Genomic DNA, 19,613 nt, shown 5'->3' on the forward strand with positions numbered 1-19,613 from the left:
AATAGATGATGTGAACCCCTGGCAGCAAGGGAGGGTCCCTGGCAACTTTGCTGGAGTAATGTTTCTGAAGGCTTCTCTTGACTGTCTTCTGGCCCAGGCCAATAATCAGACTTTGCGAGAGAAAATTCTACAAGTCAACTCCCTGGTGGAAGCCTTTGGGAATGCATGCACTGCCATCAATGATAACTCAAGCCGTTTTGGAAAATATCTGGAAATGATGTTTACACCAACCGGAGCTGTGATGGGGGCAAGAATCTCTGAATATCTCCTTGAAAAATCCAGAGTTATAAAACAGGCAACGTGAGTGTACCACTTAACCACTGTTTTTATTATGCAATATAAATTTGGAGGCTTTGGGATTGTGTGTATGTGTGTGTGTGTGCGCGTGCGTGCGTGTGTGTGTGTGTGTGTGTGTGTGTGTGCATGCACTTGTGTCCTGGGGATTGAACCCGGGGTACTGCCCCACCAAACTACATCCCCAGCCCCTTTTTCTTTTCTTCTCTCTCTCCCTCCCTCCCTCCCTCCCTCCCTCCCTTCCTTCCTTCCTTCCTTCCTTCCTTCCTTCCTTCCTTCTTTCCTTCCTTCCTTCCATCCTTTCTTTCTTTCTTTCTTTTGAGACAGGGTCTCACTAAGTTGCTGAGGGGTTAAAAGTTGCTGAGGCTGACCTCAAATCTGTGATCCTCCTGCCTCAGCCACTTGAGTTGTTGAGATTATGGAATTACAGGTGTGTGCCATAGTGCCCGATAGCTTTGGGGATTTTAATGGTTCCATCTCTGTCCTTGTTCTTTAGCATCTCCCCAGCCTCTGCAGGAGCAAGGAATTTTTTTTAAAGCAAAGGATCAGTGTAAAGGGGCATAATACAAAGGGTTGGGGTTGGAGTGGTTTTGGAATAGGTGTACCTGTTTTTCCTCCGCTGGCTGGATCAGGTAGAATTTAACAGTATTGCAGACACTTTTAAAATTCACTAGATCTGGGCTGGAGGTGTGGCTCTGTGGTAGTGAGCTTGCCTCACATGTGTGAGGCCCTGTGTTTAATCCCGAACACAACAAAAATAATTAAAAAAAAAAATTAGATCCCTTAAAATTGAATTTGTCTATTTAACAACAACAACAAAAAAAAGCAGAGGATTTTCCACATGTTAATATTTTCCCTAGATGAGAAAAGAAAAATCCACAATTATTCTGTCTTAAGAAAAGTAATATTAATAGGTAATCGTAATCAATAGCATGGGTTTTGCTCTGAATTCAAATGCCAGCCCTGATACTGTGTGACCTAGGGCATATCACAACTCTTTCTGTGCCTCTTCTGTCACATGGAGATGCTACTACTGCCAACCTTATGGTTTGCTGTGAGGATTAATAAATTCATTTATATAAGTTAGTTAAATGAATGCCTGATATGGTACATGCTATCAGAGGGTTAGCCACTCTTCCTATTATTATTATCACTGCAGGACACCAGAGTTCCTCAGGAGCATAGCTTCATATAAACAAACATGCACCATTGAATGCCTGATGTATACCAGTGCTGTGTTCTTTCCTTAAGAGTAAACAAGACAGACAAGATCATTATATTTACAGAGCTTGAAGTGTGTAGAGGGTGGGGGAGAGATGGGAATATGTTGGTTATCAAACAAGTAAATGCAAATGTAGAGCAAATGTGATAAGTGCCAGGAAGCAATGTAAGATTCTGGGAAGGTGAAACAGGACACGGGAAGAACACATAAGCTAGTCCTGGAGGAAAGAGGAGCTCCCCATACCAGACATTGAATCTGAGATCTGAGGATCGCTAGGAGTTAGCCAACGAGGTGGGGATGGGAGCAAAGAAAATGGCAAAGATGAGACAGAGCAGTTCTTGCTGGGCTTTGCCAGGCTGAGGATTTTAAACCTTTTTTGAAAAACCACTAGGAGGCTGTGGAACATTTTCAAGAAGGGGAGTCACCAAACCCAATTTGCATTTTGAAATGCTAACAGTAGTTTTGATGAACCAATGGAGACGAGAGAAGGCTTGTGCTGACCAGGAAGGGGGCTGTTGTTAAATCTCCCTGAGAGAGAACATCAGCCTGGACAAGGTGTAGAGAGGTGGACCATCCCAGGGCTGCTAGGCAAGGAGAATCCTGATTATACCGCTGGCTATTGGTCACCTTGATAAGTCCTGCTTCCTCAAACGTTGAAGTATAACACCAGAGAAGCACGCTGAGGCAAGTGTAGGGTAGAAAGTAAGAAACTTTATTGAAGATTAGTAAAACACACTTCTCCTGGGCGGAAAGCAGGGAACCCAAAGGCGGAATCTGAGGGATGAGGAAGTCCTGTCTCTTTTATACATCTAAAGTTTCCTTTGTTCTCTTGAATTTTTCTCCTTATCTTGTTCATTTCTCCCCATCCTGCATACTGACTGGGAGATGTTGGTGGAATGGTCACGGGGTGAGCGGATGGACCAGAAGGGCCAAGGTGGAGTTTAGGCAGGAAGTGAGCAGCAGCCAAGGGGGCGTTGATGAGTAGCTCTCTGTCTGCTCAGGAGTTGCTTCATTAACAACCTTTCTGCGAGGGGTGGTTATCAAAGGGCTCTGGAGCCATGAACATTCCAATTTTCCTGGGTCAGTGTCCAACTTTCTGGAATCAGTCACTATTTTCTCCATTCGACTGGATTATCTATCTACACTAACTTCCTGCCTTTAATTCTGGCTTCAATCCCACAGGCCTGGGTTTAGCCTAAGAACCCAAGCACTGGGGTGGAGTGCAGTGCTGGAGCATTTGTCTGGCCTGAGTTCAATCCCCAGCACCACAGAAAGCCAAAGCAACCTCAGGCGTCTTCCTCTACCACACTCTTAGTTTCCTCACACTATGGAGACTGGCATGAACATTAAACAAATGAACACAAAACAGAGTGAGAATCTGCATTTAGGCTTCCCTGAAGCTTATTGGTTAAGTTTTATGAGGTACCCTACTTCTGTCTTTGTCCCCTAATGAGAATGATTTTAATGTTTAGGGAGCCACCTCTAACAGAATGGAGACTATCCTGTTCTGTGTTCAAACGTAAAGTGCTCTTTTACAAAGATAGTGGGTGGAGGGCTCCTCACGTATCCTCACCACTTTCTGAGGAGTGTCGCTCTCGGCATAGACATCCCCACTCCTCATTGTCCTCACGTGCCGCATGGGCTTAATAATATCAACTCCACAAGGCTCTTAGGAGAATTAAATGAGATGAAGAGAAGATAGGGCCCTTGCAAGTCCTGTCCATCCATGGTGGTTCTTATTCTTTGTGGGCACTCTGTAGGATTCCTCTTCTTGGTCCCCTTGTTGTTGGGTGTGGTCTTATAATCAGTTCTGGCAAATGGGCATTTAATGATAACCCTCCAGAGACTGGCAAAGAGTAAGATGGTGGCTGCCCTAGGGTTGGGCCCACTCATGACCACAATGAGCACACTTTGACTGCTTATCCACTACCAGCACCCTGGATGTGGAGTCTGAGCAGGAAGTAAGGCTTGGCAGAGGTTAGCCACTGTGTTTACAATGGTGGCAAGCCCTAGCCAATCCTAATAGATAAAGGGATGGAGATCAAACTGAATTTATGCTAGGAATGCATTTTTAGGGAAAACTTGAAAGAAAGAATTGAGAACCAGAGGTGTTTGCTAAAAAAACTGTAGGAAAGTACAATCAAGATGGGTCAGCCAAAGCCTGGATGCACATTTAATGGAAGGTTAAGGAACAGGTGGTATCCATACCAGGGGTACCTCCTCCAGCTCAGCGAGTAGAGCCGCCATCCCTTGATGCTCAAGGTGGAAACCAGGAGGCAGACTCCAGTTCCCACCCTCATTCCGTCTATTAGGCTGTTCTTTTGGTTGTTTCTCCATAGCATGTGTTTGAGCCCATTCTTCTCCACCACCTCTGCCATTCCCCTGTCTAGGCCACATTGCTTTCTCACCTGGGCCTCCTAATATGTCTCTCTGTATCCACTGTGTCTTCTATTCCCATCCTGCGACTGGACAGTACTTTCACTATAGAGCTCTCCCTGTCACACACTTCTAGTGCCTACCAAGTCCCTGTGGCCTGGCACTGCCTGCCCGTTCACTTCTTCTCACTTGGCACCGTTTTTGACCTCCACGGGTGGCTCAGAGCCCTTGTGTATGTGTGCTCCCTGTTTGGAAGCCTGCTTTCCCCTTCTCTTTGGAGCTCCTTCCAGCTCCTCTTGCTTTAGGGCTTCACACAAGCATCATTTCCTGACAGGCCCTCCCTGCCTTGGCACAGGCAATCCCTTTCCAACATTCAACTCAGCCCCCTACTCATTTCTTTCAAAGCCCTCATCTCACATTCCTGTTTGTTTCATCTAACTCATCTCCAGAAGGAATGCTCTTAAAAGGGCTTGAATCCTCTTAGCCCTGTGTCCCTGGCACCCCACAGCATGGTGCCTGCCATGATCCGCAGTCAACACATTTATTAGTTGATAGTGACCTTTTTATTGTGAGTCCCTATCCCATAAAATTATATTGTATACCTTAAATATACTCAATACAATTTATTTTAAAAGAGGAAGATTAATTTTCAAATAAATTTGTTGAGTGAACAAATGAGTGAGAAATGTCAGATAGAGCCATCTAGGATACAGGACAGTGATAGGAATGTTTCTCTTCTCATAAACTGATACCAGCACATATCTGAGAAGGCCCTGACCAAAGAGGCTTAAAAGGGACTGACAGCAGAAGACCAGAGAGACTGAGGAATGACATTTTGAATGGTACCTGAGAGCACACCATTTTGGGAGCCTGCAGACCTCAGTTCTGGGACTAATCCTTCTCTGTAGGACCTGCAAGGGACTTCCTGCCCGAGGTTCCAGGAAAGTAGGAGATTTGACTCATCTAAGTTGAATCTCACCATCTCTGAAGTAACAGGGGTTACTAAAAGAAGGCATGTGACAGATGAATAGGTGTGGGGCTAGAAGTGAAAGAGCTCTAAATATATGTTACCTGAGCACCTACCTGTTCCATTCTTAAAACCTCCCTCTGCTTATAGTAAAGTGTGTTTAAATAATGTAACATTGTGACAATTACTGTATAAATCCTAATACTATTTCTACTCAGTAATTGGAGTGAAGCATATTTAATTGCCTGAGAATGAAAAATCACTGTGGATTATTTTGCATAGAAAGGAAATGATATAAATGACATACAATGGGAAATTCCAGCATATAGTATTAATAAAGTCTCTTCCTCTTTGTTTCAGGGGAGAGAAAAATTTTCACATATTTTACTACATTTATGCCGGTCTTTATCACCAAAAGAAACTTTCTGAGTTCAGACTTCCTGAGGAAAACCTCCTAGGTAAGTATCAGGGGTTTTCCTTGTTAATTTTGCATGCATGTGCAAATTGGCAATTTGCAAATTCAGAAGTACATGGAGCTGTTTTTCTAACTGGAAACTCAGAGTCTATTTATCTTAAACACATAGAGGAGGTGGCAGGAACCACAGCTGACCATTTGCATTTTCTAGAATGTTCAAAAACTCAGCTTCACTCATTTTACTCAGCCTTGTGCACCATCATTCCCCACAGTGTTAGACCGTAAAGGAAATGCCCTTGCAAAGGAGCCAAAATGGCTCTTGTCCTGGCACCTGAGGTACTATTTTTCAAGTCAGTGCTCATTGTGTTTGGTCACATTTCATTTCATTTAGGTATATAGCTGATGAAACTGGAAGAGTCATGCATGACATAATTTCCAAGGAGTCTTACAGAAGACAGTTTGAAGCAATTCAGCATTGTTTCAGGATTATTGGGTTCTCTGAGAAGGTAAGTGATTGTCAAGAGAGAAACTCAAGTGTTAATATCCTTCAATGACCACGAATGAAGACATGGATGTTCAAGCTTGGGGCAGGATACCTTCCACATGCCACAGTGGTCATTGATAAGGTCTTGCTACTCAAAGTGTGGTCCGAGGACCAAAACTGTCATCACCTGAGAGCTTGTTCAAAATGCAGACTCTTGGGTCCATCCAAGAATGACTGAATCAGAATCTGCATTGTAGCAAGACACCCAGGGGACATAAAGAAGAGAAACACTGTTGTCACAATCATGTATTTATGAATTCTTATCACTGTCGTCAATTCACGATAGCTGAATAACAAACACCAAGGCAATATTGCCCTTTTTTAAGTTGAGGTCCTTCACCATTAAAGTGAATTGTGACTAGAGTACAGGAATGCATACATTACACCCAAGCCACAGAATTATATTTAAGCAAGTGGCTCTTTGTACATGGAGACAAATTAATTAAAACCCTTTTGACTTTCTCGCTATCTCTTCCTTCTCCATGGCACACAGTTGCACATTTTTAACTAGAGTTCTAAGTATCGTGCTATTCTTATCACACAGATACAGGTTGTCTGCTAGAAGTGACAGACAATATTTATAACCCTAGGCTCAAATATTATTCAGAGATACATTTTGTCATAGTATTTGACCTTCATGCCATCAATTTTGCAAAACATATAGGTTCTTTTGCTTTTCCAACAAAGGGGGTAAATGATTAGAAGGTAGGAAAGAGTGTTACATCTTAAGAAATTAGATTATAAAACACTCCAGTCACCTTGGGACAGCCACTTTGAATAGATTGCTTCTGTAACCCAGTGAGTTTGGCTAGCCCTCCCCTCCCCAGCACGGCTGATTTTAGTCATAATAATACCTTTCTTTTTTCCATCCAGTTGTTAATTTTCTCTGTTGGCCTCCCACTGACTTTAAACTGATAGACAGAGGTAAATCCCAAAGGTCAGTTAAAAATAGAAATAAATTTCCCTTAGTTCCTTAGAGGAGAACAATTAAACAGGTTTCAATATTGTTAAAGGAGCTTTATGTTATTAATTTACAGAACTGGTTTTTATCCAATAAGCATCACCAGAAGACTCAAAGTGTAGTAGAGACGGCAGCAGAGTTATTTAAAGTCATCTGGGTCATGCCAAAATGTTTGGGGACATACATCCTTAGAAGGTACAGGAGCCATAGCAAAGTCAGCCCCTAGGGTTGATAATATTTTACTTCCAGAGAATACACAGATGGCTATAGAATGCTGTGCGGAGATTGGTCCTAGCTCTAGCAGAACACATGACAATAGTGCTATTATAATAGTCCTTTAAGTACTGCTAATAATAATAAAACAGATGCTGTTTAAAGGTAACAAAATTAAAAACAGCAGAAATTAAGTATATGTCCTTGAGGTAAGCTACTCCTGGCCCTTGTAGAAAGAAAAGTACTGTAGAAATGAACAAATAAATGAATGAATGTACAAATGAACATGAAAAGAAAGAAATGAAAAAGACTGAAAATTCTTTATTTGTGCCTGCTCTACACTGTTAAATGAATAACTGGAGTGTAATTGTATGTCTCTGTATCTTTCCCATGTCCCACTTTAATTTATACTTGAAATAAACCAACTTAGGTCAGTTAGCAACCTTGGAAATGTGAAGAAGAGGCTGGATCTTCTCTACCTAACACTAAATTTGGTGTTTATGTCTCTGAAGACAACCTGTTTTGCTGAATTAACTAAGTTCACTTTGTGTTTAATAAACTCACAGTAATGTGACTAAGTTCAGAAAAATTCAGTTGAATGAAGTCAGGCAGCAGATGCCAAATGACTGACGTAATAGAACTTTCTCTGAAGTTTTTCTGGCAGGCATTTCTAGGCAGAGCTTAAATGAACTGGTCAATTCAATAAAAATTATGTTTCCTGTCCTTCTTGGAAGGTCACTAGTCCCCTACAGAAATCCCTTAAGTTTTTCTCAAACCAGTAACAGCACAATTATGAATAGCAAACCTTGGTGTGGACTCAGGAGGATGAATTTTAATTCTGGGACACTGGCCAAAAGTATTGCAAGGAACACTTGGCTCTGAGTTTATTGTAAAGAAACTTCCCTGGTGGAAGGAACTGTTCACTAGTGATGGTGATGCCTTGCAAGGGTCTCAGGGGATCATACCTGAAACCCTATCATGAATACCAGTGCTTTTCAATTTCTGTGTCTGGAGCCAAACCATGCTGTTTTATGTTTAATATTATGCTTGCCTTGTTGGTATGGGAATTATCATAACATATCAAATACACAGAATTTTAAAATGTGTTTATATTTAATATCACAAGAAAACCTTTTGGGCAGATGATCTGTGTGATGGTCAAGATTGGATACATTCTGCAGATCCCTAGATGCAGAAGGTTAAGGAGAAGGCTTTGAATTTAGAGCAAAATTTTTTGTCTTTCTTCAAAATAGATAATGAATCCAAAGAAATTCTGAGAGTATTGCTGAAGAGAGATTGTAGGGTTTTACATTAAAATGTAACTTGGGGGGCCTTAAGGTTTCCAATGTCTTCACTTAGAGAATCAGGTACCATTGACTTTTAAGATGCCTACTGTTGCGAACCTCCTGATAACAGATGAGTAATGTGTTGGATAGAGCTTGTAAGCTCTATCTGCAATGGTCCTAAGGCAGGGCTTGGGGCAGAACTGGTGAAAAACTAAAGGATTTACAGAAAAGAAAGAAGGTAAAGCAAGACTGGTAGGAGAAGTAAATTCCTAAGGAGGCGCAGGAGGGACAACCACCTGAAATGCCTGGGAGCCAGGTCGAGGGAGAGTCCAGTAAATCAGTACTAGGTTCTGCTCAACTTTCAACGTGGCCTCAGCTCCATCCAGGGAATGCTCACATCAGTAAAGAAAAGCCTTCTGAGAAAAAGGGAGAGACAGTAAAGACCGGGCACCCGCAGTGGGGCTAAATGGAGGACACTGTCCCCACTTTGGCTGGCTGGTGAGAGGCTGAGCTCGCGCTCATCAACAGTACATGAAGATAACCCAACAGGAGAACTTCATAGTCTTCCTGATAATATTGCTTATTCTCAGTGAGGCTATTTCATTTTTTCATATAAAAAGTTGGGACCCCATGGGAAATAAAGAGACAGCAGTGAGATAAACACAGGAAAGGTAGAGGTTCTAGAAAAAGTGCCATCGTTGGAGATGAGGTAAGAGAAAACAAACAACATGAGGGGGATGAAAAAGCTTCCCCAGGACGTCTGCAAGCAGAAATGAAGAGAAATTTGAACAAAGAGTTTTGGGGAGGGCGGAGTCATTTCACAGATGGACACACAACTGAATGAGCTCTGCCATGACTATATGTAGGTGATGTTTTGACACAAACACAATGGTGGATGTAGGTTCCTAGGTCTAAGGGAAGAATTGATTAATCCACACACAGGGCTAAAGAAGTCAGAGAGGGAATGGCCCAGAAATGTGCATAGGGAGTACCCTAAGGCTAATAATCCCTTAGTGAGGGAGCATTGGATACTCCGTCCCCATTTCCCTCACTGAACCAAGGTGAGCTACCATTAACTCTGGTGAGTCACACAGTGTTTGAACCTAAAAGTTTTCACTCAAGGTCACGGCAGTTTTCCACTTCTGTTGGCTGACTGGGCATTATGTTGAAGAGACTGTTGCCACAGGGGCAACTGGGGGGATGTTGTCTCAAGGGCATGGTCATTGATAACTATTTTCTTTGGGAATCATCATCCCAGTGTGAAATTCCTAGAAGTTTGATTTTGGGAAGTTTTGAGCCTTGTACTATAACATATAAAGGATATGTGCTTAATTAGAGGAAATACAGTTTTCCTCTAAGAATATTCCAAGTTGTAGATACCCTCTTGAGGTAACCGAATATAGAACAGCAGATGTAGAACTCCCTGCTCGAGACTCCTTCACCCTCTTGGCTCTGCCTCCGCGGGAGTTGGGAGTCTCCCGATGCACTCGGCAAGTCTCACACTGTATTGATCAAGGTAATGAGGTGCTGTCATGTTAAATCCAGGCGAGTCCCAGAAAACCCATTTGGTAGGTGTTCTCCTTAGCCACTTTCAAGTTGCGCGATTAACAGTGGTTCTTGAAGTCAGAAACATGACATCTTGCCTTTGATTTAGAAGTTAGAAGAACAATATTTATCTGTAGGAGAAGCCGGATTAGAATCCTCATTTGTCTTTGTAGCATTATCAGGTATCCCAGCAGATGTCACTGTTAAAGCCTGCATTCAGTTTTTTGGCTTTACTGAGTAATGTTTACAGGAAAGCTCAACTTTGGGGGTTGGGGGCGCAATGCTTTATCAATGATGTAATGACAGTTCCTATTAGTTTGCTACTGTGTAGTACTCAATCAAGTAACCTGCCCGAGTATTTTTGTGTAAGTATTTTTTTCCGTCTATAAGCATAAAATGCAGAAATTTTCTAGCTAAGTATTTTGTTTCTTCAAATACAGAAAATGTAAATTCTAAAATAGATAAACTTTATTTTTTAAACCAATTAATGTTACATAAATATTCAATTTAAATATAAAACATGACTTAAATAATCTAAATTGTGTTTACTCATATTTTTGACACCAAATATGTGAGGTATTTCCGGCCCCCCTATACCAACTAATTCTGACACCAGCTGAATGGCCTACAATTCAATTCAATTCTCTGTACCTGGAGTTACCATCAGACCCCTTCAGATGGCCCTTACTTCAGGCAACAATGTAAGTCCCAAACCTCCTGTAGTTTTGACTGACTGGTTATAAATTAGGGGTTACCATGACCCTCTCCCCAGATTTGATAATTTGCTGCAATGGTTCACAGAATTCAGGAAAATACTTTACTTACAGTTACAGATATATTATAAAGGATAAAATTCAGGAATAGTCAAAGGAAAAATGCAAAGTCAACACAAGTAGTAAAGGGCTCAGATCTTCTTTGCCCTCTGGGCATGCCACCCTCCCCACCTCCTCCAAGTCACCAACCTGGAAGCTCTCAGAAGCCCATTGTAATGGAAGTTCCATTACATATGCATGATTGATGAAGTATTGGCCACTGTTGATTAACTGAATCTCTGGCCCCTGCTCCCCTCCCCAGTTTGGTGGGGCGAGGGCTGAATGTTCTAGTCTAATCACATTCCTTGGCCAACCGGTTCCCATGAGTCTATCTAGAGGCTAGCCAAGTCACCTTATTAGCATAAACTCAGGTATGGTTGAGAGGTACTTGTTGCCAATAACAAGACTCCTGTCACCCAATTTCAAGGATCCTAATAGCTCTTGTGCCAAGAACTGGTGACAAGGACCAAATACTTATTATTATATCACAATAACACGGATAATTTCTAGTGAGTCCCAAAATATTTCCTGACTTCATTCATAACCATATGCTACATCATGTAACTTTGAGATATTCCAGTTCGCAGTCATTAGCTGTCCACCCAACTCTGTCATGAAAGCTATACTCGAAGAAGTGAAAGGAACACTATTTCTCTTGATTTGATGAAAGGACCATACTTGAATTTGGGAGCTGGCATTAATTAGGGTGCCAAGCTAAAAAGAGGCTTAAAGAACAAAGGTCAGTTCCCTCTTACACCACCATTCCAGGGAAGGAGGGTCAGGTTGCAGAGCAACTCTGTTCCATGTGATCCATCATTGGTCTACAGTGTCCTCATCAGGGGCATGGTTAAGGCTGGGTTGCTGGGCGTTCCAGACAGCAATAATGAGGAAGAAAGTGTGAAGGACACAGGCTCACCCCAGAGAGCTTGGTCCTAGAAGAGGTCCACATTATTGTTCTCATTCTATTGTTAACATTTAGTTAATGGCACCTTTAACTGCAAAGGAAGTTGGGAAATTTGTGTATGTCTAGGAAAGGGGGAAGGGATGGATTTTGATGGAAAACTAGCAGTTTCCACCAGACAGCTAGTGACTCATTGGTTTGATTGGCAATGACCTTCAAATGTGGTTCTCCATGTCCTTTTCAGGAGGTGCACTCCGTGTACAGAATTCTGGCTGGGATTTTGAATATTGGGAACATTGAGTTTGCAGCTATTTCCTCTCAACACCAAACTGATAAAAGTGAGGTGCCCAATGCTGAAGCTTTGGAAAATGGTAATTCTTTGATGCTTGTGTGCTGTATTGCCAAGTAATATTTCTTTCACTGTGGTAGTTTTCCAAAAATCTATAGAATGAAATGCAGCTGTTGCTGATTCTACTGGCTCTGGATATTTTCACTCAGCAGTATTTCCCTAAGGATATCCTATGGAATATGTGTTTCTTCCACAGACTGCAAATGGGTGTTCCACAGAAAAGAATTCTGGGCAGTGGTTCTCAACCTTGGCTGTATTTGAAAATTATCTACAAATGTTTTGAAAAAAAGTTGCAGGAGCATTTTTTGAAAAAACAAAACAAAACAAAAAGAAGGAGCATCTGAGTAAGGGTTTATAGGATTCTATTTTCTAAAATAAAAGGAGGAGGCTGGTCTTTCACTGTGAACACACTGAATCAGCATCTGCAGGAGAGAAAGCAGTCACCTATTTATTCTTAAAATTCTATGGGTAATTATGGTGGCACAAAGAATGAGAATTCTCAGTTATAAATAAACAAGCTGATTTGAATACAACAAAAATCTTTCTGTGTTAAACTCTAGCACTTTTTAGGGCCCTTAATATAATAATGTACTTTGTGACTCTCTAAGAGAAGAGATACAATCTACAACTGTCCCTCCAACTTATTTAATAAAAGACCACATTCTCCCCATCCCCTTTTTTCATCAAAAACTTATAAAGAGCCTTTAGATCAGTTTAGATCAGTTTGTGTCAGTCTGGATACTTCCTGGGGCTAGGAGCCCAGCTTGTTGGTCTTGACTCTGAAGTACCTAGGATAGAGCCTGGCACCTCGTAGATGTTGAATAAATGCTGACCAACTGGCCGAATGAAGGGACAGCCACATTCCCCAGTGTCATCCTTACTTTTTGTTCCAGCTGCTTCTATTCTCAGTATCTGCCCCAAAGAGCTGCTGAAGGCCCTCACGTCCCACTGCGTGGTCACCCGGGGCGAGACCATCGTCCGCGCCAACCCCGTGGACAGGGCTGAGGATGTTCGAGATGCCATGTCGAAAGCTCTGTATGGGAGGCTCTTCAGCTGGATTGTGAATCGCATCAATACACTCCTGCAGCCAGACAAAAACATATGGTAAGTTCTCCTAGAACAAGCAAAGACCGGGAGAGCCGTCCTCAACCTGGTGTCTCCTAGGGTTTGCAAGAGAAAGCATTTGATCCTCTCTGGGGTTTTCTTTAGTAGAGTTTTCAGACATTTTTCCTTTAAAAGACACAATAGAATCCAAGAGATCAAAGTGTTTATTATACCAGAGAAGTGAATGATTAGGGGAGCCATTCAAGTGAGTAGGCTTGGCTGGGAGCTGGACAGACTGAGTTCACACCAAGCTCTCCGGCTTAGTCAGCTCCATGTTCAAAATTACAATTTTCCCATCTGCTATGGTCTCCTCATTGAGTTTTTAGAAAGACATAGACATTTGTAATAAGTTTTTAAGTACAGCATCTTATATTATCACGATGATTCCTTTTTTCCCTCCTCAGCATTGGTTATTAGTTGTTTCTTATATTGTGAAGGAAATGATAACACTGAATTCTGAAGAGCACGCTTCCAAATAAGCTCTGTGGGCAGACGTGGTAGAATGCATAGGCTGCATCCCCTTCGCTGCTTTAGTAGATTGAGCTTCTGAGGAAGGGTTGAAAGGATTCTACTGCCTAAAAAAAATACCGTTAAAAAGCCTAATGAATGAAAGGTTGATGACATAAGCTGTCCCCTGCCTTGGAGGTGGCAGCATGCAGCTTCTTTCTGCATGTGGGTGTGCCCCTGTGTTGATAGAAACTGAGGCACGTATGTTCTCATGGTTTTGAGATGAATGTTTCCTCCCTTGAGAGTTTTTATTTATCTCTCTTGCGCAGTCATGCAGATAATGGAATGAATGTGGGAATCTTGGACATTTTTGGATTCGAGAACTTTCAGAGAAATTCATTTGAGCAGCTCTGCATAAACATCGCCAATGAGCAAATCCAGTACTATTTCAATCAGCATGTTTTTGCTCTTGAGCAGGTAAGAGTGAACTCTGAAGTTACTGCCCATGATTTGAAGCAAAAATTCTGTTAGGCTAACTGGTAAAAGACTTAAAATCAGTGATGAGATGGTCCTGTCAAAATAAACTATCTAAATTTAGTCTGAAAAAAAAAAAAAGAGGTTTTGATTCCTGTGGACAGTTATATTTCCTCATTTGACTGGAGTTGGTGACAAGCCAATTATTTAAAACTTGCTTCAAAATTCTTTCATGTATATTGCCTGAAATACTTCATTCTCTTGTTTTAACTAAAAATATCTGATTGTGTCAAAAATGACACAGGATGATCTTGAATTTGGGACATAGGTGCTTTCTTAAAATTTTCTAAATTTTATTTTAATTAATTGTAGTTCTCAACACCTGCACTAGCCATCCCTGTCTTCCATCTCCTCTGTACCAGATGCCTCAGTAATTGGAGGGAATTAAGATCTGCTTGTGGATTTCTAGAAATAGAAGTCTTTCCTTTCTGAGCTCAGTGGTTAGAACCACAGGGTAAGAAGCTAGTGGACCCAAGGGGTGTCCTTCTCCTGTGGCAACAGCCTGCATAGCAACACATACCCCACCCCAACCCTTGCTTAAACCCCAAGCCTTCTTCTGTGTGAAAGAGACATAATATTGAACATTCCTAACAAGCCTCAGGGGTGTGGGGACAATTGTTTTAATACAACTGTGAGGACATATGAACTCTGCTGTGATTAGATAAATACAAAGACACCAGGTGAAAATACAGCAGCTGGATAAACCTGCAGAGCATGCCTCCCTAGCTCACCCTGCACCAACTGGACTTTGCTTCCATCCCTTTATCTCCCTGGGAAATCTGGAGTTTTTCTAGTTTTCTAGCCCAGAATGATTCATTTGTGTAGACTATCGAAGTCTTCTTTCTTCCTATTTTAAACCATATTTGTCATCAAAATAATCATTTCTCAATTTTACTTTGTGCAAAAGTATCTAAATTAGGAGCCCCCAGGTCTGTGTTTGGGAGACAGCTTTTGCTGGCTTGAGTTGCCAATCACATGCCACCTGTAAGCCACACTTAAATGAACAGCTTCGACAGTCTGACATTCAGAAGATTCCTTTACTGCACACATCAAACACACCCTGTTTTCCACATGCATTCGAGGTTGCCAAACCTGGAAAGTCCAGGCCAAAGTATCCTGGTGGTACTGAGGCCAGTTTCAGGCTGGAGAGATTCACAATCTCCTTCCCTCCAGATGGAGTACAAGAATGAGGGCATCGATGCCATGCCCGTGGAGTATGAGGACAATCGCCCACTCTTGGACATGTTCCTCCAGAAGCCCCTGGGCCTGCTTGCACTTTTAGACGAGGAGAGTCGGTTTCCGCAAGCAAGGGACCAGACCTTGGTTGGTAGGTACCTTCTGGGATAAAAGGGGCACACATACCTGGAAGAGAACTTGGTTCATGTCATCGAGTGGATGTGTTTTAATGAGTATATCTATGTATTTTGGCTACCTGGTGGGTTGCTAAAGTATAAACCTGTTTTTAATTGAATTGTGATGTCCTGGTAGAATTTGTATCTTAAAGGAAACCCATCATAATCCCTTTACCTTCCCTCCTTCCTATTCCTGCCAACACAAATGCTATATGACCCTATGTTAATTTAATCTTTAGACTTCTTCTCCCTTCTCTTCACTTGCTCCCCCTCCTTTTTGTACCCCCATTGCATATCTTCACTTGAACCACCATCCACCTCTGTTCCCAGGTAGCGCAGGCCTCTTCCGGTCTCCTGGCTTCCAGGCTCACCCTTTCCCCGCTTGCCAGACGTCCCTGCTCATTTAGTCTTTCTAAAACCCCGCTTCCTTAGGCTACTGGTGTCTACAGGGTGAAGGTAGGGGCGCTTCTTCCTGGCAGCTAAGGCCCTCTATTCTTTCAACCTTTTCTTCTTGACCTCTCCCTTCTTCTGGAATCTTCAGTTTGATATGAGCTTTACTTCTCACTAGATGGTGAGATGCCCAGGGCCCCAGGGCCCCAATGCTTGTGCGCCTTCAGTACTGAGCACGCTTCCTCCTACAGAGCAGGCTCCTCCCAGCAGCAACCATGCAATGCAAAGGTGCTTGCAAGGGAGGAACAGGAAGGTTCCAGCCTTTTCCCCAGATGAAGAATTGATCTATGGGAGAGATTCACTTCTAGGAATTGAAATTATCACCTCAGTGGTTTTCTTTTCTCTGTAATACTGTCATAATTTGCCAAGATGAGTTTAAACCAGGGCTACCTGTCTTCTGTGGGCTATCTGTGTGGTTGGCAGGCCTGGGGTGTCCTCAGCTTGCATGCCAGGGCTCTTAGGGTCTACAGGAAGATATGCCATCTTAGGGCACAGCCTGACACTAAACACAGCACTAATCAACCAAGCAAAAGCAAGACAGGAAATGCCCATCATGTGGGTGATCTTTCTCCAGCCTTGTATATACAGAGATAATATTGGGCTTGTCTGAAAGCCATTATTTGGAATCTCTTATGGCTTGAGGAACATGTTTTTGTTTGAAAGAACAAACATTGCATATTGTAATTTTTCCACATGAAAATCTATGCAGATAAATTTGAAAATAACCTACGGTGCAAGTACTTCTGGAGGCCCAAAGGAGCGGAGCTATGCTTTGGCATTTGGCACTACGCTGGAAAGGTAAGGCAAGTACGAGTCTAGACCCCTGTGTCACGGAAGGTAAGTGCCCATTTTACCCTGTCAGTGTCATCCCTGAAATTTTTTTGCAGATTTCATCCTCCTTTTAATTCTTGAATCCCAAATCGCAATTCTCAGACCTTCCCAGTGGTACCACTAACAGAAAGTTGCCCCTTGGCATAGAAGCAGTTTCTCACTGGGGTGGCCCACAGAGCTGCCATCTGCTCCTCACCTGAAGGCTGGCCTTGGACTGACAGCTCTCCAGAGAGCAAACACATTACAGATTTCGCAGTGTTTTGCAGTGAATGTTCACATTTTAAAGTCATTTGGGGAGGCGTAGGTAGTGCAGGAGGGTTAATAGCAGAGAGGGGCTCAATTTTTAGCACTTTAAACATATGTCTACAGGCCACCAAAAAAGGTCTGGATAAAAGAAGAAATATTTCACTTCATCATCCAGATGTTAAACTTTTGCAACGTTAACTGAAGTTTCCATTTCTCATACATTATGCCCCAGTCTCAATGGCAAGTTCCTGCACAGATCAGTGACTGACTCAGGAAATTCTCCAGTCACGTAGCCAACAACTCATTGCTCATGTTACTTCCAAAGGAGCCAACCGAATTATGGCTAATTGGTTCCTGTGGGCTTTGTTGAGGCCCTGGATCCAGAAAATGGGTAGGAGTTCAATAAAAGGCATTTGGGATTATTTAGTTGAGATAAAATTAATCAAAATTATCTTTCATATTCATATCATGACACTGAAATTAATTTTGCCGATTGCATATTGACCAAAAGGCACTTTCTAATGCTAGGAGAGGGGACCTTGTTTTTCTCTACATAGTATTTTATGCTGTCTATTTTGGATCTCTGTTAGAAATTGTGGTCCATTTTGCCCTTAAGTACTTCATTTACCTCAACACTGATGTCTGACTACCTATTAATGTCCTCTGAGTCTGAGATGCCAGCATCTACCAGACCCCCTGCCCATTCTCTCTACCTCCTGTTTCTGTTCTCTTCCTGTCATTTCTTTTTCCATCTCATCCTTTTACATCCATCTTTTCCACTTTCCCACTCTTCTTCCCACTTTTTCCACCTTTCCTTTCTAGGATCCTTTTCTCTCTGGGTTCTGTGTCCTTTGCTGAGTTTATTTACCATTCGAAGCTTATTTGTAGACTAGGGATGCTCTGGAATAGTCCTTAAAATTTCTCTGACCTGGATCCCCTTTGCTCTGAGACCCAAGAACTGCTCGGTGTCCTTGAGTGACAGCTTAGGTCCTGTGAGTACCTTGGGAGGCAGCGATGCAGTTGTTGTGAGCATGGAGCCAAACTGCCCAAGTTTTTTTTATTTGTTTGTGTGTTTGGTGCCAGGAATTAAACCCAGGGCCTCACACATGCCAGGCAAGTGCTCTACCACTGAACTGTACATACTCTAGCCTGCCTGGCTTTGTTGCCTGCCCACTACTCATGCTATCCAGCTACTTTACTCTCTGCTTGACTACCAGTAAAAGGGAGATAAAATAGTGTTTACCTCATAGGACAGATGCTGTGGACAGTGTCCAGTATATTTTCATTTTTAGTCTGATGTGATATATCTTTGATAGCACCTGTCTTTGATCTTCAAAGACAACTGGATAAGAAGCTAAGATAAATTGACCTATCAAAATTACAACTTTCCCCCATTTCTGGTGCTTAGGGTTTAAAAGCCTGACTGTGTCAAGATGAGTTTCTATACAGAGGTCAACAAGGACTGACCAGACAGCTTATCAGTGTCTCCAGAGATGGACAGTGGCCTCAGCTAACTTGCCATTTGCTGTTTATGTTGTAGGTATTATATGACGCTTCTGGGGTTCTTGAGAAAAACAGAGACACCCTCCCTGCTGATGTGGTTATAGTCCTGAGAACATCAGAAAACAAGCTTCTTCAGCAACTCTTCTCCATCCCTTTGACCAAAACAGGTACATGGGATCTCCTTGACAGCCCCAATCCTGATGCTTCTACAAGTTCAGATGGCATTTTCTAGTTAGTGTCCAAACACTGCTGTGTCTATACTACTAACATTGAACTTCTTCAAACAGGGTGTATCTAAATTCAAAAAAAGAACATTGATTGTTTCTTCCATAATTTAACTGTACGGGAGAAGCATACATGTACACATGAGTACACACACACACACACACACACACTTCCAACTCTTACACTTCTCAATTTCTCTGCCTGTCTCTTTTTGTTTGTGTGTTTGCAGTGCTAAGCACTGAATGCAGGGCTTTGCACATGGCAAGCGAGTCCCCCTGCCCGCCTTTTTTTATTCTTCTACTTCTAAAGACATATAATACCATTCACTCATGCTAAACTTTCTAGGGTAGTCTCAGTTCACCTAGGATTATTGGGAAGATGATTGCTGTTCATATGTAATTCCAGATGAAGGGAGTGTTGTATCAAAGTCAGCTGATCATGGGATTCTCAAGGTTACAGAGTCCAACGTGTGGCCCAATCATCAACCCCACGCCACCATTTTCCTAATCAACTGGAAAATACGAGGCCTTGCCGACTGACAGTAACTTCTGTTTAGTTGCTCAGTCAGCGCTCATGCCAGGAAGCAGGAAACTAGGGCCAAAGACAGGGACTCCCCGGTCTTTGGTGTTTTTCCAAATGGATTCCAATTGGATCAATTTGATTTACCTGGGGTTTGCTGCCTTTGGCTGGGCAGCCAACAATCTTCTCACAGCTCTAGGCTCAAGGGCTTTATGTTTATGAGGCTATGTGTGGAAATAGCTGAGGATATGCTTTTAAGAGAGAGAGGGGGAGACCTCTTTATCATTACTCATCTCTTCCTCTTCTTCCTACATCCCTCTTAAAATTGGCACTGTGTCTAGATTGGGACGTTTATATGCTGAAAGAGAGTCACTGCCAGGTCTAGGAAGGAAAAACCTGGTTAAGGAGAAAAAGATAAAAGAAAAAACTGCACAGTCTACAAACTTTACTTCATCTTCTCTGTCTTAATTTGGGAGGACAGTTGAAACCAGGCTCTTAACTTTCTTCAGACATGCTC

At 42.3% G+C, this 19,613-nt stretch overlaps 1 protein-coding gene across 1 annotated transcript in view; it reads left to right on the top strand.

Moving 5' to 3' along the window:
* Window positions 1-259: 259 nt before the first annotated feature.
* Myo3b (myosin IIIB) overlaps window positions 260-19,613 on the top strand; it is a 237,969-nt gene continuing 218,615 nt past the window's right edge. The window contains exons 1-9 of the mRNA XM_047544143.1: window positions 260-300; window positions 5,220-5,317; window positions 5,666-5,780; window positions 11,781-11,907; window positions 12,779-12,989; window positions 13,766-13,913; window positions 15,144-15,297; window positions 16,482-16,570; window positions 18,390-18,519. Coding sequence (XP_047400099.1) covers window positions 5,694-5,780; window positions 11,781-11,907; window positions 12,779-12,989; window positions 13,766-13,913; window positions 15,144-15,297; window positions 16,482-16,570; window positions 18,390-18,519 — 946 coding nt within the window. The 5' untranslated portion in view covers window positions 260-300; window positions 5,220-5,317; window positions 5,666-5,693. The remainder of the gene's footprint in view (window positions 301-5,219; window positions 5,318-5,665; window positions 5,781-11,780; window positions 11,908-12,778; window positions 12,990-13,765; window positions 13,914-15,143; window positions 15,298-16,481; window positions 16,571-18,389; window positions 18,520-19,613) is intronic.

Source organism: Sciurus carolinensis, chromosome 3 (genome assembly GCF_902686445.1).
Source record: "Sciurus carolinensis chromosome 3, mSciCar1.2, whole genome shotgun sequence".
In the NCBI taxonomy this organism is placed as follows: Eukaryota; Metazoa; Chordata; class Mammalia; order Rodentia; family Sciuridae; genus Sciurus; species Sciurus carolinensis.